This window comes from Taurulus bubalis, assembly GCF_910589615.1.
Source record: "Taurulus bubalis genome assembly, chromosome: 16".
NCBI classification, from domain to species: Eukaryota; Metazoa; Chordata; class Actinopteri; order Perciformes; family Cottidae; genus Taurulus; species Taurulus bubalis.
In genome coordinates, this window is record NC_136604.1 from 21957917 (window position 1) to 21971409 (window position 13493).

Genomic DNA, 13493 nt, shown 5'->3' on the forward strand with positions numbered 1-13493 from the left:
TGTTTAATTTACATTCTTGATAAGAGCTTATTTTATGCTCGGTAATCATTTTGAATAATGTGCTATTTTTTACATGTTTTTTTTCCTCATTTTTCCTTAAATTGTCCCGACAACAATGAAACTCTCTTGTACACAGCGGGATGCATCGGGATGCAGCTTCTTTTCTTTTTTTTTTTTACCTGATGCCATTTATACAACGGGACTCATTCGCAACCTCTCGTGTTTTTGCATCCGTGAACGAGGAAGACGAAGAGAGGGAGCGAGAAAGAGAGGAAGATCTGCACCGAATATCCGCCAGCCCCACTTGTCTAGTAGTTTGTTTCCCTCTCTCCTTGACCTCTCTGTCTCTTCATCCTTTTCCTTCCCCTTTCCTCCTCTTCCTCCCTTCCACCTCCTCCCCCTCCCCACCGGCCCGGTGCTCTCCTCAGTTCCACAGTTTGAGGAAGCTGTCCCAGGATCCTGTGCAGACGCCCATGCCGTCCACGGGGACGCCGGTGCAGCTCACCCTGTTGTCGTGGCCGGACAGCACACCTGAGAGGAGGAGGAGGAGGAGGAGGAGGAGGAGGAGGAGGAGGAGGAGGAGGAGGAGGAGAGGAGAGGTGGAGGAAGAAGAGGAGGAGGAGACGAGATGAGAGGAGAAAGAAGAGAGAGAAAAGAAAAGGAAATGAAAGGAGGAGGAGGAAGAGGAAGAGGAGGAGGAGGGGAGAGGAGACGAGATGAGAGGAGAGAGAAGAGGATGTGAGAAGAGAGAAAAGAGAGAACAGGAAATGAGAGGAGAGAGAGAGAGAAAAGGAAAGGAAATTAAAGGAGAAGGAGGAGGGGAGAGGAGAGGTGGAGGAGGAGGACGAGATGAGAGGAGAGAAAAGAGGATGAGAGAAGAGAGAAAAGAGAGAGAAAAGGAAAGGAAATGAGAGGAGAGAGAAAATAAAAATAAATGAGAGGATAGGAGAGAGATAAAAGGAAATGAAAGGAGGAGAGGAGAGAGAAGAGAGGTTAGGAGGAGAGGAGAGGAGGAAGAGGAGGAGGAGATGAGATGAGAGGAGAGAGAAGAGAGAGAAAAGAAAAGGAAATGAAAGGAGGAGGAGGGGAGAGGAGAGGTGGAGGAGGAGGAGGAGATGAGACGAGATGAGAGGAGAGAGAAGAGGATGTGAGAAGAGAGAGAAGAGAGAGAAAAGAAAAGGAAATGAGAGGAGAGGAGAGAGAGAAAAGGAAAGGAAATTAAAGGAGGAGGAGAGAGAAGAGGAGGGGAGAAGAGAGGGAAAAGGAAAGGAAATTAAAGGAGAACAGGGGAGAGGAGAGGAAACAAGGGCAATGGGGGAGAGGAGAGGAAAGGAGAGGAAAGGAAAGGAAGAGTAGAGGAGAGGAGAGAGTTTACATTTTGTAGTCATTTTAAGACAAACCATGATGTTTTTACTTAACATAACCAAGTATTGTTCACATTTCAAACTGTAATAACAACCGTAATTCTTGAGAAAATAAGTTTCTCTTGAAATATGATTATTTAATGGGAGCGTATGTAACCTCTAGACTTTTTAACTGGCGATGCTGGTGCTGTTTTTCAACACGTTCCTTCTGCATGTGAATACATACTTTTTTTTATACATGTTCTTCATTCTTAGCCTTTTCTTTCATCAACACTCACCAACTTTATCTCCCTTCAGTGAGTCCCAGATGTGGCAGTTGAAGTCGTCGTAGCCGGCAAAGATCAGGCGGCCTGAGTTGGAGAGCGCCACAGACGTGACGCCGGCGTTCAGGCTGCTGTCCTGGTAGGTCATCACCTCCTGGTCGGAGCGCAGGTCGTACATCTTGCAGCTGCAGTCGTCGGAGCCGGTGATGAAGCACTTTCCATTGGGGAAGTACTGAGGAACGTGTACGTGATGATTTAGATAATAATAATAATAATAATAATAATAATAATAATAATAATAAAGGACATTCTTTAAACTTTTAGTATCCAGGGAGGATTTGAAAAAAGAGACGCCCTGATTGCACTGAACACAGGGATGTGCCTTGCTCTAGAGTAGCTCGTGGTGGAAAGGATATAAATCAGATATATTCTACCTGTCTGGGGGAAAAAAGGTTTTCTTTGTAGTTGTTGTGTGTCTGTAGTCATTTTGTATCTCTTTGTAGTCATTTTGTATCTCTTTGTAGTTGTTTAATGTTTCTTTGTAGTTGTTTTGTATCTTTTTGTAGCCATGTTGTCTCTTTGTAGTCATTTTCTGTCTCTTTGTAGTTGTTCGATGTCTCTTTGTAGTCATTTTGTATCTCTTTGTAGTTATTTTGTATCTCTTTGTAGTTGTTTACTGTTTCTTTGTAGTTGTTTTGTATCTCTTTGTAGCCATGTTGTCTCTTTGTAGTCATTCTCTATCTCTTTGTAGTCATTTTGTCCCTTTGTAGTTGTTCGATGTCTCTTTGTAGTTATTTTGTATCTCTTTGTTGTCATTTTTGTTTCTGTAGTTGTTTTGCATCTCTTTGTAGTCATGGTGTATCTTTGTAGTAATGTTGTCTCTTTGTAGTCATGTTCTCTCTTTGTTGTCGTTTGTCGTATCTTTGTAGTTGTTTTGTGTTTTTTTGTAGACATCTTGTGACATCTTTGTTGTCATTTTAGTAGTTGTTTTCTCTGCGTAGTCATTTTGTGTTTCTTTGCAGTTGTTTTGCGGTTATTTTAGTTGTGGTGCTTATCCACGTTAGAGGTTGCCTGTCCATCCAAAAACCCAATTAACATCCAAAGAAACTGATCAAAGTTATACAATGTTATTTCTGGTGTGCGTTTGATGTGTTGTGGGATCCTCACAGAGATGGAGTTGATGTCGCTGGTGTGTCCGGAGAAGGTCTGCTTGCAGGTCCCTTCCCTCAGGTCCCACAGCTTGGCCAGAGAGTCGCAGGCTCCAGAGATGAAGGTGTTCATGTCGTCGGAGAGAGCCAGCGACATGCAGTCTCCAATGTGGTTGGTGAAGATGGTCTTCTGCTTGCCAGTCTCCAGGTCCCACAGACAGCTGGGGAGGAAGAGGAAGTTTTGAGTGCAAAAATTAACTTATAAATGGCCGTTCTGGGCAGGTTTTCCCTCGAGTCCATTTCATATGTGGCCCCGTGAAAACCTTCTTGTTCTTTGCTAAGAAACTGTAGTATGACAAATTAAATAAGTTGACTGTGGGGTAATGCTATTATAAAGATAATCATAAATATTCTGAGTGACTTGAAAAAAATGTCATAGCAGAAATATGAAAAACACAGTTGGATAATAATTGTGAATCCCAATTATTTTGGCCAGGATAATCCGGACATGTTATTTTCATATGGTCCCAATGATATGTTATTAAGTTGATATGTTGATAAGTGACTGACAATAGAAAACATTCTATTTCCATAATGGGTTTTCAAAAATGGTGTATAATTTTGTAATATTTGCATTTGAGCGTCACGTCAGTGGCAAGAAAAGTGGCAAAAAGAAACCTGATCACTGAAAACATTTTGGTCAACTATCTTGTTTTATATTTCTACCTTCGTTGAATTTTCTGCCTTATGCAAGATCTATTTGGCTGTATGGAAAATATAGTCTTCATATATTGTTAGATATATGATCTAATTAATGCAACATTTGAAGGCCAACATTTACATTTGTTTCCCCCTTTTGGTTTTGACAAGTGATTCACAGAACAAGTATACGTACTGCACATCTTTCTTGCATTGCACTTCATTTAGATAACCCTGTATTGTGGCTGAAGGCCAAAGGATCAACTCACCAGGTGGTGTCACCAGAGGCAGTCAAGATCTCAGTGTCACTAAGGAAACGAGCGCAAGACAGGTAGCCTGGGAAGAAAAATCAAGTCAGTTCATTTCATGCTTTTATGTAACGCAAACTTCATTCCAATTGATTTCATCCTCACCTGTGTGTGCGTCCAGCTCCCTGAGGGTCTTGGGGCTGGCGGACTTGATGTTGGACACCGTGCACATGTTATCCAGACCGCCACTGGCCACCAGGTTACCAGAGGGGGCTAAGGCGACGCTCATCACCCAAGCTGACTTTAGTGGGACAGCAACCAACTGGGAAGTGGGAAACATTGAGTTTAGTTGAATCAAATATAGTGTTGCAGGAATGAGACCTAAAAGAGTCAACGTTTATTTTTGCCACTTCCGGTTTCATCAGCTTGAAGTCAATGTGTTTTTGGTTGGATCTCTGAAATATAACTTCCATACCTCTATAAAATAGGTCAGTATAAAAAAAGGCGGTTGTTAATAAATGGTGAAATGAGACGACTAAACGTGACCATGACGACCAGTCCGAATTTAGCTTTGTTGTGGTGACATGAAGTCATGTGACTGTGATGTAGTTCCGTTAGCTTTTTACTTCTGGCGATTATATCAACTTGTTTAAAGTCATATAAGTGGTGTTTGCCAAAGAGTTTATTGGCAATAATCCAAAATACAATTATTAAACAATCCCATTGGCTTTTGTTGAGGAAACCCGTGTGATGCTAATTGCCTTTTGGACTACAAAAATAGGTCATCTCTGCATCACTCTATACGGGTTTAACATACACTTTGTGTTTATACGCTGCAAACACAATTTGTAGTAAGATCAGTCAATCGTCTTATATCTTGCTGGTTGTACTGCTTCTTGTTTGTTTCTTTTGTTTGTGTGTTTTATACAGTCAATCATTACAATACAATACAATATTCTATGTAATATACAAAACAGAAAGACTGAAAAGGTATAGATAGAAGCAAAACATGCTTCTATATTCCTATCCTCTTAGCAACGTCATATCAAGATTTAACTGATGGATTACAGCCTAATGCATGATAGATTAGGTAAAATTAAAAACCTTTAATTAAACAAGTTTAGGACACTTGCCTCTTGTAACAGTTATTTTAAATTGAGCAACTTCAAAAAATAAAATCACATTTGGTTCTACCTCACCAAGAAATGAATTATATATATACATATATACGTATATATACGTATATACATATATATATATATATATATATATATATATATATATATATATATATATATATATATATATATATATATTAATACTTGAAATACCTTTTAGAGTACTTTCTCCACCACTGGATGTCAGTGTATCTCCGCACCGACACCATAACCTCTGCTGATAAAACCTTTGCAATACAGATTTAATATAAAATAAAGAGTACGTGATCTCACCTTGTTCCCTGTGAAGGTGTCCCAGACCAGAAGCTTGCCATCCTGTGATGCACTGACCATTTGCCTGTGAGGGAGATTAGAGAGTTATGAAGCATCACACAAATAATAATACAAAGATTAGAACCTATAAATACTGAACAACCAGAAGTATCAGACCAATGAATTACATTGTGTCTTAATGCCTTTTAAGTTAAGGTGTTTTATGTTCTTTGATAGGAAAGATGCAATTTAACGTTGAATTTCATACAAAAAGAGGCAATTACCCAAACCATTATCCAAAATGGTGAATGGACGGACCTTTTACCAAATCATGGTTTACTGGGACACATTACCAATTCATGGTTTACTGGGACCCTTCACCAAATCATGGTTTACTGGGACACTTTACCAATTCATGGTTTACTGGGACAATTTACTAAATCTTGATTTACTGGGAGACTTTACCAATTCATGATTTACTGGGACCCTTTACCAAATCATGGTTTACTGGGACACCTTACCAAGTCATGGTTTACTGGAACAATTTCCTCAGATTGTTGTTTACTGGGACACTTTAACATAATATGTTTACTGGGACGATCTTACAGATAGTGGTTTACTGGGACCCACTAACAGATTGTGGTCCTGTCAACCTCCTTCTCACCTGGAGTCAGCGGCCCAGTGCAGGGAATAGATTTTAGCCAAGTGTCCCTTGAGTGTCTTCCTTAGCTTCAGCTGGACTCGGCTCACGTCGGATGCCCCTCCTGATGCTGCTGACATGCCGCCATCATTCACAGCCTTGCGGGCCGCCTGGTGGTCACACAGGGAATTACATGTTGGGGTGAAAGAACAGAGATGAGAAAAAGAAAAGAGGGAGAACTTTAAACTTCACTCAGACCAACAAATGTCATCCCAACCTGCAGCTTGAAATTGAGTTTATTAAGATTATGTTATGCAGGATGAATTTCGATCTGACCCTGACAAACAATAGAACAGATTTGTAGGTGCTATGTAATTAATTTAAAGGGATGGAGATAAGTTAGTGTTTCACATATGGTGGTACCAGTACCTCAAGTGGTACTTTAGAGTACTGCAATGGGTACCTGAGATTTTTCCCCATCATGCACAATTCCCCAAAAATATAATAAATTCAAATACACATGTATATATACGTTTAATGAACCATGTTTTATATTCAATATTCCTATTTTCAAAGTAATCGTTAACTGGCGTAAACTGTCAACTACAGCATTTCAGAGGGGGTACAAACGTTTGAAAACCACTGAATTGTGAAAGTTGTATCATCATTGCTAGTACTAGTAATGGTATTTTCATTTATTGCACTTGTAATAGTACTAATAGTAATGTGATAGAGAACATATTGGCAACAGTAGATTGTAATAATACTAGTGGTAGTGTACATTATGTATATTTTTCCTTTATCACTGTCACATTAAAACAATGTACTTTCAAGTAAACTAAAATAGTAACTGTTTCTTTATGGTTTAAGAAAATGCTCCTACTCCTTTAGTGAAATAAACCTTTATAAAACGGGAAGTGCCTGAAACACTCAGAGCTTTTCTGTAATCGTGAGCATCCCATCGCTTCCCCATTTAAAGAAAAAACACCTTTGCTCACCTCAATCTGTGTACGGAGGCCGTCGCACTCCTTTTTCAGCGCATCAATTTCAGCTTTCTCAGCTGCCATGGCGACGGTTGTTTGGGAATGTTAACTGACGGGAAAAAAGAAACTGTCAATCTGGAAAAAAGAGGAAAAGAGAGGAAAAAACAAAGAATGAAATGTGTTAGTTATGTCAAGTATAAACAAGTCAGCACCACAACTGCTGAAGGAATTCACCGCCTCGGGCAATATTGCTGTCAAACTCCTGCCGTACATCACGGCCCAGTGCAGGTACACAGAGATCACAGCCCAGTGCAGGTACACAGAGATCACTGCCCAGTGCAGGTACACTGAGATCACAGCCCAGTGCAGGTACACAGAGATCCACTGTGCATCACTCAGTGACCCAGATACCTTGATCAGGATGCTGTTACACCATCACGTCTAGATTAGACACCTACTTGACGACGTAATTCCTCCCTAAACCAAAGTTGTAATACAGTTAGCTCTCATGCTGGTCCATCTATGATGGGCAGAGTGTGAAGGGAGAGAGAGATGAAGAAGAAGATGAAGAAGAAGAAGAGGAAATAAAGACAGAGGGATAAAAGAATGACAACGTGAGGGGAAAACTGTGTTCATAGAGGGAAATAAATAAAGGAAAAACAGAAAGATAGTACAAAGAATAACAGAGACAGGATAATAAAATAGTATTTTATGAAGGAAAGAAGCAAAGGAGGGAAGGGAGTGAAAAAGAGAGCTAAAGCCAGACTTTATCTCAAGGTGTAAAACTACACTTCTCTGAACTCGTCTCACAACATAAAAAAATCACCAGAAAATCCAGCAAATCTCCTCTATATTTTATTATTTTATTTCTGTATTTTCATGCCTTTTATGTGCAAACGTTCTTGGCAATTAACTGTTTCTGATTTCACTTTTTCTGGGATCTTTTGGGATTAGCTTCTCCTTTCCTTTTGTCAATAATTTCCAGATTAAATCAGTTTTGGTTACTTATTAGCTAACTAATAAAATGTACAGGCAACAGCAGAGAGAGAAGCGTCGAGTGGCTGCGTTTCTAGACATTTTACTCCTGGCATTAAATGTCCTCGCTGTCGTTACTTTACTTCCACATCATTGTCATTTCAAGCCCTGCGTGCAGAAGTTAAGTGTACGTGCCTAATACTAATTCTGTAATAGGATAGTGTCGCCTGATTTATTTAACCCCAACAACCTCCTGCTTCATGGTAAGGAAAGTCTTTCATCGCTAAAACTCTGCACCAATGATATTATTGTTGATGATAAAACGTGGATTCAATGCATGGTTGAGAAAATGCAAAAATGTATTTAGTTGGTCACAGAAAATAACTTTAACCACTTGTTGCCTAAATGCTTTATGCGACAGGTTCCTCACCCTCTCTATTTATAATTACGATTAAACATTACTAATTTGCCATGGTAGAAATAATAATGATTTAATATGGTGATGCAGAAGTCAGACAGGAACATGTTTTAACTTAACTTTCTCGGTTCCACCTTCTCAAATGCTTTTGATTTGCAGATTTTCTCTCTTTTATATCATCATACATCTGATATCTAGAGGTTTTAAAAATGTTCAGTGGACTTTAAGATGTCATCTCGGCAAATTCTGACATCCATTTCCCCCCGTTTTCTGACATTTTAATAGACTGAACACTTCAAAAATAATGAAAAGATCGATCAAAAGAATAATTAGGAATGTAAAGCTGCAGCCCTACACCCGTGTCTTTCACAATGCAATCAAAGGATCACTTGACCAGAAGAAGTGAAGGGTCAGGATGAGGCCCACATGCAGCCTGTGGCAGGATGCAGGGTGGAGGATATGGGAGGGGCAAGCGGTGGCAGGGTGGATTGCTACAGGGCTTTAAATCCGGGGCAGGAGATCTTAAAGGAAGCTTTACCGGTCAAATCTCCTGTCATCCGATTACCGACTGCTCTTTACCCCGGGATCAGAGACGCGGGGAGGGAGGGAGATGTGGCGTCGCTGTCACAGTCCAACATCAGCGGCTCCTCCCCGACGCTACCGTTCTCTTATTCGCCGAGAAACGATGTACAAAAAAAAAGTTTCTACTCTCAAGTGGAAACGTTTTTCTAGAAGAATTGCCGAAAAACAATCGGCAAAAGTCGCATCGCTACGAAACAAAAGCCCGTTTTGCGATAGCAACCCAAGCGACATCACACCTGCGGCACAGACATCCGCAAGCCTGAGCGAGCTGCAGGAGGTCCTGCAGCCTGATCTATCCTGTGGGATAGATCAGGCTGCAGCTTACTGCTGACTCACCTGAGGAAGCAATCCTCTTTGGCAGCTTCACCGCAATCCAAAGATCACCTTCGAAGGGTTTACGGAATCGTTACTTTGGATGCAATGGTGCACTGATTCTATCGCTCTTATAACAAAACGATGCTTCACGATGCCTTTATGAAGAAGCGTTAGGCGCCTGTAGAGCGGAGACGGCTTCTCGCGCTGGATTTTACAAAACATTTGCGAGCCTTGGAGGAAAGCTCACGCTTCTCCAAGACCACTGCAGCGTGCGTGTGCAGCTTTTGTCGGAAAATCCCCAAATAACAGAGATTATTCCCACAATTTTCCTGTGTTGCACGGTGAAGCAAAAGTCCACTTCCTGTTTTGGTTATTTATTCATCCTCACAAAAGCAAAGCAAATCCACTTCCTTTCTTTACAACCTCACAAACTTAGAGGACGCAAACGTTCTCCAACCGCAGAGGAAGCGCCTGAGGAGAGGAAGCGTAGCAAGAAGGAACTCACCTTGTTTTCCTCCTGCACCTCCGGCTCTGCGTTCCCCTTTTGAGCTTTTTTAGATTCCACAATCCCAGGGTGCACAACCTGCTCGCGGGCTCCTCCAACGCTCTCCCCCGGCAGACTGATAGCAGCTTACTTGTGAGAAACTCTCTCTTTCTCCCTCCCTTCCTCCACAGTGAAGAACAGATGAGGATTGGAGGGGATGAAGGAGATAAGGGATGAAGGGATAAAGCTCAAAGATGGAAATAGAGAGGGAAGGTAGAGGGAGAGAGAAAGACGGGGAGAGAGGGAGCGCGGCGAGAGGAGGCAGGTAAACCGATTGGAGGGAGGAAAGGAGGTCATGAGGTCAAAAGACAAGAGCAGGTGAAGAAACAAGAAGAAGGCAGGAGGAGAAAGGGAACAGCTGGAGGTGAAATGTGAGAATATGAGAGAGGAGACCAAAGATTGTGCAGGTTTTTAGAGAAACTACACCTGTTGCACTTGGAAATTAGGCAACGAGGGAAGGAATATGAAAGAGCAAAACGGGTTTTTAATGAGTTTCAGGTGTAACGACAGCAAGCTAACGTAAAAAGAAGTGCAAAAGAATTGGCCTGAATCCAACTATTGGTCAACCATTTGCGACCACTTTTTCATCTTTTCTTTTTTCTATACTTTTTCATTTCTTCAGTTCACATGATTTTCAGGATATGTCCGCCGTGTCCTATATGTGACAACGGAGAGGTGACATTGCACTCGGGTTCCTGGCATTGCGCTGCATGCGTTCTGTCAGGAGGCCGGAGGCAGGATGGACGGTGTGGGGCGGATGTGGACGTGGGTGAATTGGTTTGTCAGAGCTAATGAGCTGAGCCCGGTTAATCAGGGACTAATGGGATATCCGGGGACGGCCAATCTCGTTAGGGAATTAGAGCAGGTCAGGCCGAACATGCGTCACACCTGACACAGGCGAGGCGAGGCAGAGAACTCAAGTGGATCAAGAGTCAAACGCAGATTTTCGATGGCCGCTGCTTTTTTTGAAACTTTAATTCAAAATGGAAAGAGTTTCAAATGCTTTCTTTCGTGAGGCGAAAGGCTCAGCGCCTTGGAAGTGATCTCTTTATGAGGATGGATGAGATCCAAGAGCAGGAGGTCGATTTTGAGTCGATCCACGACAGGAAGTTGAGCCGGTATTGCTCTCCAATGAGAAACGATCGTTGGTCCAGAACTTCCACAGCTTGTGGAGCTACGTGTTTATTGTCTACGCCGAGTATTCATAAGCAAGTTCCTATCAGAACTATATCGGCTCAAAGTCACCAGTTAACGCGGTCGCTGGTGAAACCAAAACACCCGTTTCTCTGAAGCGGTGCCGATCCGGTCTGAACCGCTGCTGAAAGAAAGATTCTGACAACAGAACAAGAAACAACCAGATATGTGATGCCGGGAATCTGTTTTAATGTTGAGCTTTTCGATCTCGTCTGGATTAAAGAGGCAAAACGGAATTTCTGCATCGCTGTCTTGAGGCAGCAGAAAGAGAGTAAAAAACAAACTAGTCTAAAATAAACGGTGCAGTATTTGTTGTCCAAAGTCCAAAAGTCAAAATATATTCGTATCCTACGAAACTAGGTTCCCATTGAACATGACTCAACTTTTTTTTCTCGGTTATGTTTATGCAACAAAAGGACTTGGTTGGGTTTAGGAAAACAGAACATTTGTTACGTTATTGTAGTTACGGTCGTCTTTTAGTTCATTAATAATACATTTTATTTATATAGCACTTTTAAAATTTCCCGAGCAGGTCAGTGAGGTAGTTCAGAGTCCCGTGTCGGGCCAATATATCCACCATGTGCTATGTATTTGAAATATGTCAAAAAACTAAAGGAATCTGGGAGGAAATGGGGAAAATACCGTTGTGTTGTATAGTAAAGGACAACTTAAAGAGACACGACATGACAATCTGACACACTATCAGTTCATGAAGTTAAAATAATCATTTTTTTAGCTCTGGGTTGGTCTCTACCAATTCCTTTATGAAACATCCATCGTAGCATCAAGAGCGGTACCGTGCATACAGGGAGGAGGTCAGGGCGGATGGATGGGTCCAAAAACAGCAGACTTTTACCCAGAAGACCTCTGGTTGTGTATATCGCCACTTCTGCAGCTATAACAACCCAAACCGCCATCTTCTCCGAATGCTATAACCACGTAGCTCCGTTGCCTAAACGCTGCAGGAGAACCGTTTGCGTTGCTTGTGGACATTCGGAGAAGAACAAACTAACTTTCTGCACGACGTCAGAGATGTTGCAGGAGGAGACGACGCACAGAACGAGTTTTCGTTGAGACCCTAAAACCACCAACGTGGTCTTCAGCCAAGATCAAGATTTCCAAAAAGAAAACGCTTTACATGAGTTATATCCGTCCCCGTTGCCTCGTTACTACACCGCAGCTCTAAGCCACAAGACTCGTTCTCATTGGCTGAAAAAGCTGCTAATCCAGCCTTTGACTTCATGATGACATCATCTGTGGAGGTTTGATGGCCTCCTCTAGGGGGGACGTTAAGCTTCACCCCTCGGACCACGTCTTTTTTTAGCAATTGACGCAACGGCGACATACATCGCCCTGAAGCAAGGCACATGCGTTCTCACTGCATGTTTTATTTATTTATTTGTTTATTTTGCAGGGACGATGAACACCAATCAACAGTAGAACTGTGAGCGAGCTAGCGTTAGCCAGAGAAGCTAAGTGTCATCTCAGATGTCCATCATAGAATACACTCAGTATCTACAAAGGTTTTTAGCTATCAGATTTGTGCGTCTGTTCTTTGAGTAAAACATGTGTGTGTGTGTGTGTGTGTGTGTGTGTGTGTGTATGTGTGTGTGTGTGTGTGTGTGTGTGTGTGTTCCACTCGCTTCTTCTTCTATGAAATGATACATGAGACAAAAATGTGAAAATGTTTGCATTAAATAAAATGTTCAGCATGATCACAGTTTGTCTTATATATTTATTTGTGTTCAATTTGGGATTTATTTTTTACGCACAAAACCAAACTTTTAAGTTTCAATGAATCAACTTCAACACTTAATGGGAAGAATTATTGCAACATGCAAACCTTGCCTGAATGTATTGGCACCTCACTTAAGTTATTCATTTATAATAATACAATTTATTATTTTTCAATGTCATGTACTACCCTTTAAAACCTTGAAATAAAACACGTTTTTTTTTTATTCTACATGATATTTACTGGAGACAGCACGAGTGATCGTACCTATTAATCATTTGAGTACCACGTGGACGTTTTTCTATATTTTCTGCATTTTTCTGTTGCTTATGCTTCTTAAACAGACATTTTTCTTGTCGGGTTCCTGAAACTAAAAACTGGTCCGTTGTTTGATTTGTTGAAGGGCCGATATCCCTCTCAGCCTGTAATCTGGGCTAATGAGCTGTGACAGGAGAGGCTAGCTGACTTCCTGGTAACTGGCCGTGGTAACGAGCTCAGAGGGAAGAAGGAATACAACAAAAGCCACATCGGCTTCTTCATCCAGGAAGTGGATGAGCTGTAGACAATATGTGGAGAAGAAGAGACCAAACCACCATATAAAAGTGCATTAGTTTCTTTTTACCGATTGTCTGTGCTTTACTTTGTGTATTTGTGTACTGCTTCGTTCTTTGAAAAATAAATGTATATTTGATTTGTTTTGGCTGAAACATGTTATTCTAAGAGAAATAGCAGTTAAAATTGGATGTAAATTGCTATTTCTTTCAGTTAATCAGGTTAACATATTCTTTATTTTTTATTTTTATGTTTTTGCTTCATTTTCAGTCAAAGATGTTTTACATTTTATTTCCAAAAAAAAAAAAAACGTTTAAAATGGTCTGGTATATGTATATGTCGAGCTGAGAAAAAATAAATAAAAATATACTAATACAATATATAATAGTATGCACATGAAAGT

The 13493-nt window shown here is 41.0% G+C and overlaps 1 protein-coding gene across 1 annotated transcript; it reads right to left on the minus strand.

Annotated features, from left to right (window-relative positions):
* Positions 1-424: 424 nt before the first annotated feature.
* gnb3b (guanine nucleotide binding protein (G protein), beta polypeptide 3b) lies at positions 425-6859 on the minus strand (the record flags this gene model as incomplete). Its single annotated transcript, XM_079232054.1, has 8 exons — positions 425-531; positions 1643-1859; positions 2795-2996; positions 3744-3810; positions 3888-4044; positions 5174-5237; positions 5817-5962; positions 6791-6859. The coding sequence occupies 8 exons, from the start codon at positions 6857-6859 to the stop codon at positions 425-427; spliced, it is 1029 nt and encodes a 342-aa protein (XP_079088180.1).
* Positions 6860-13493: the final 6634 nt, after the last annotated feature.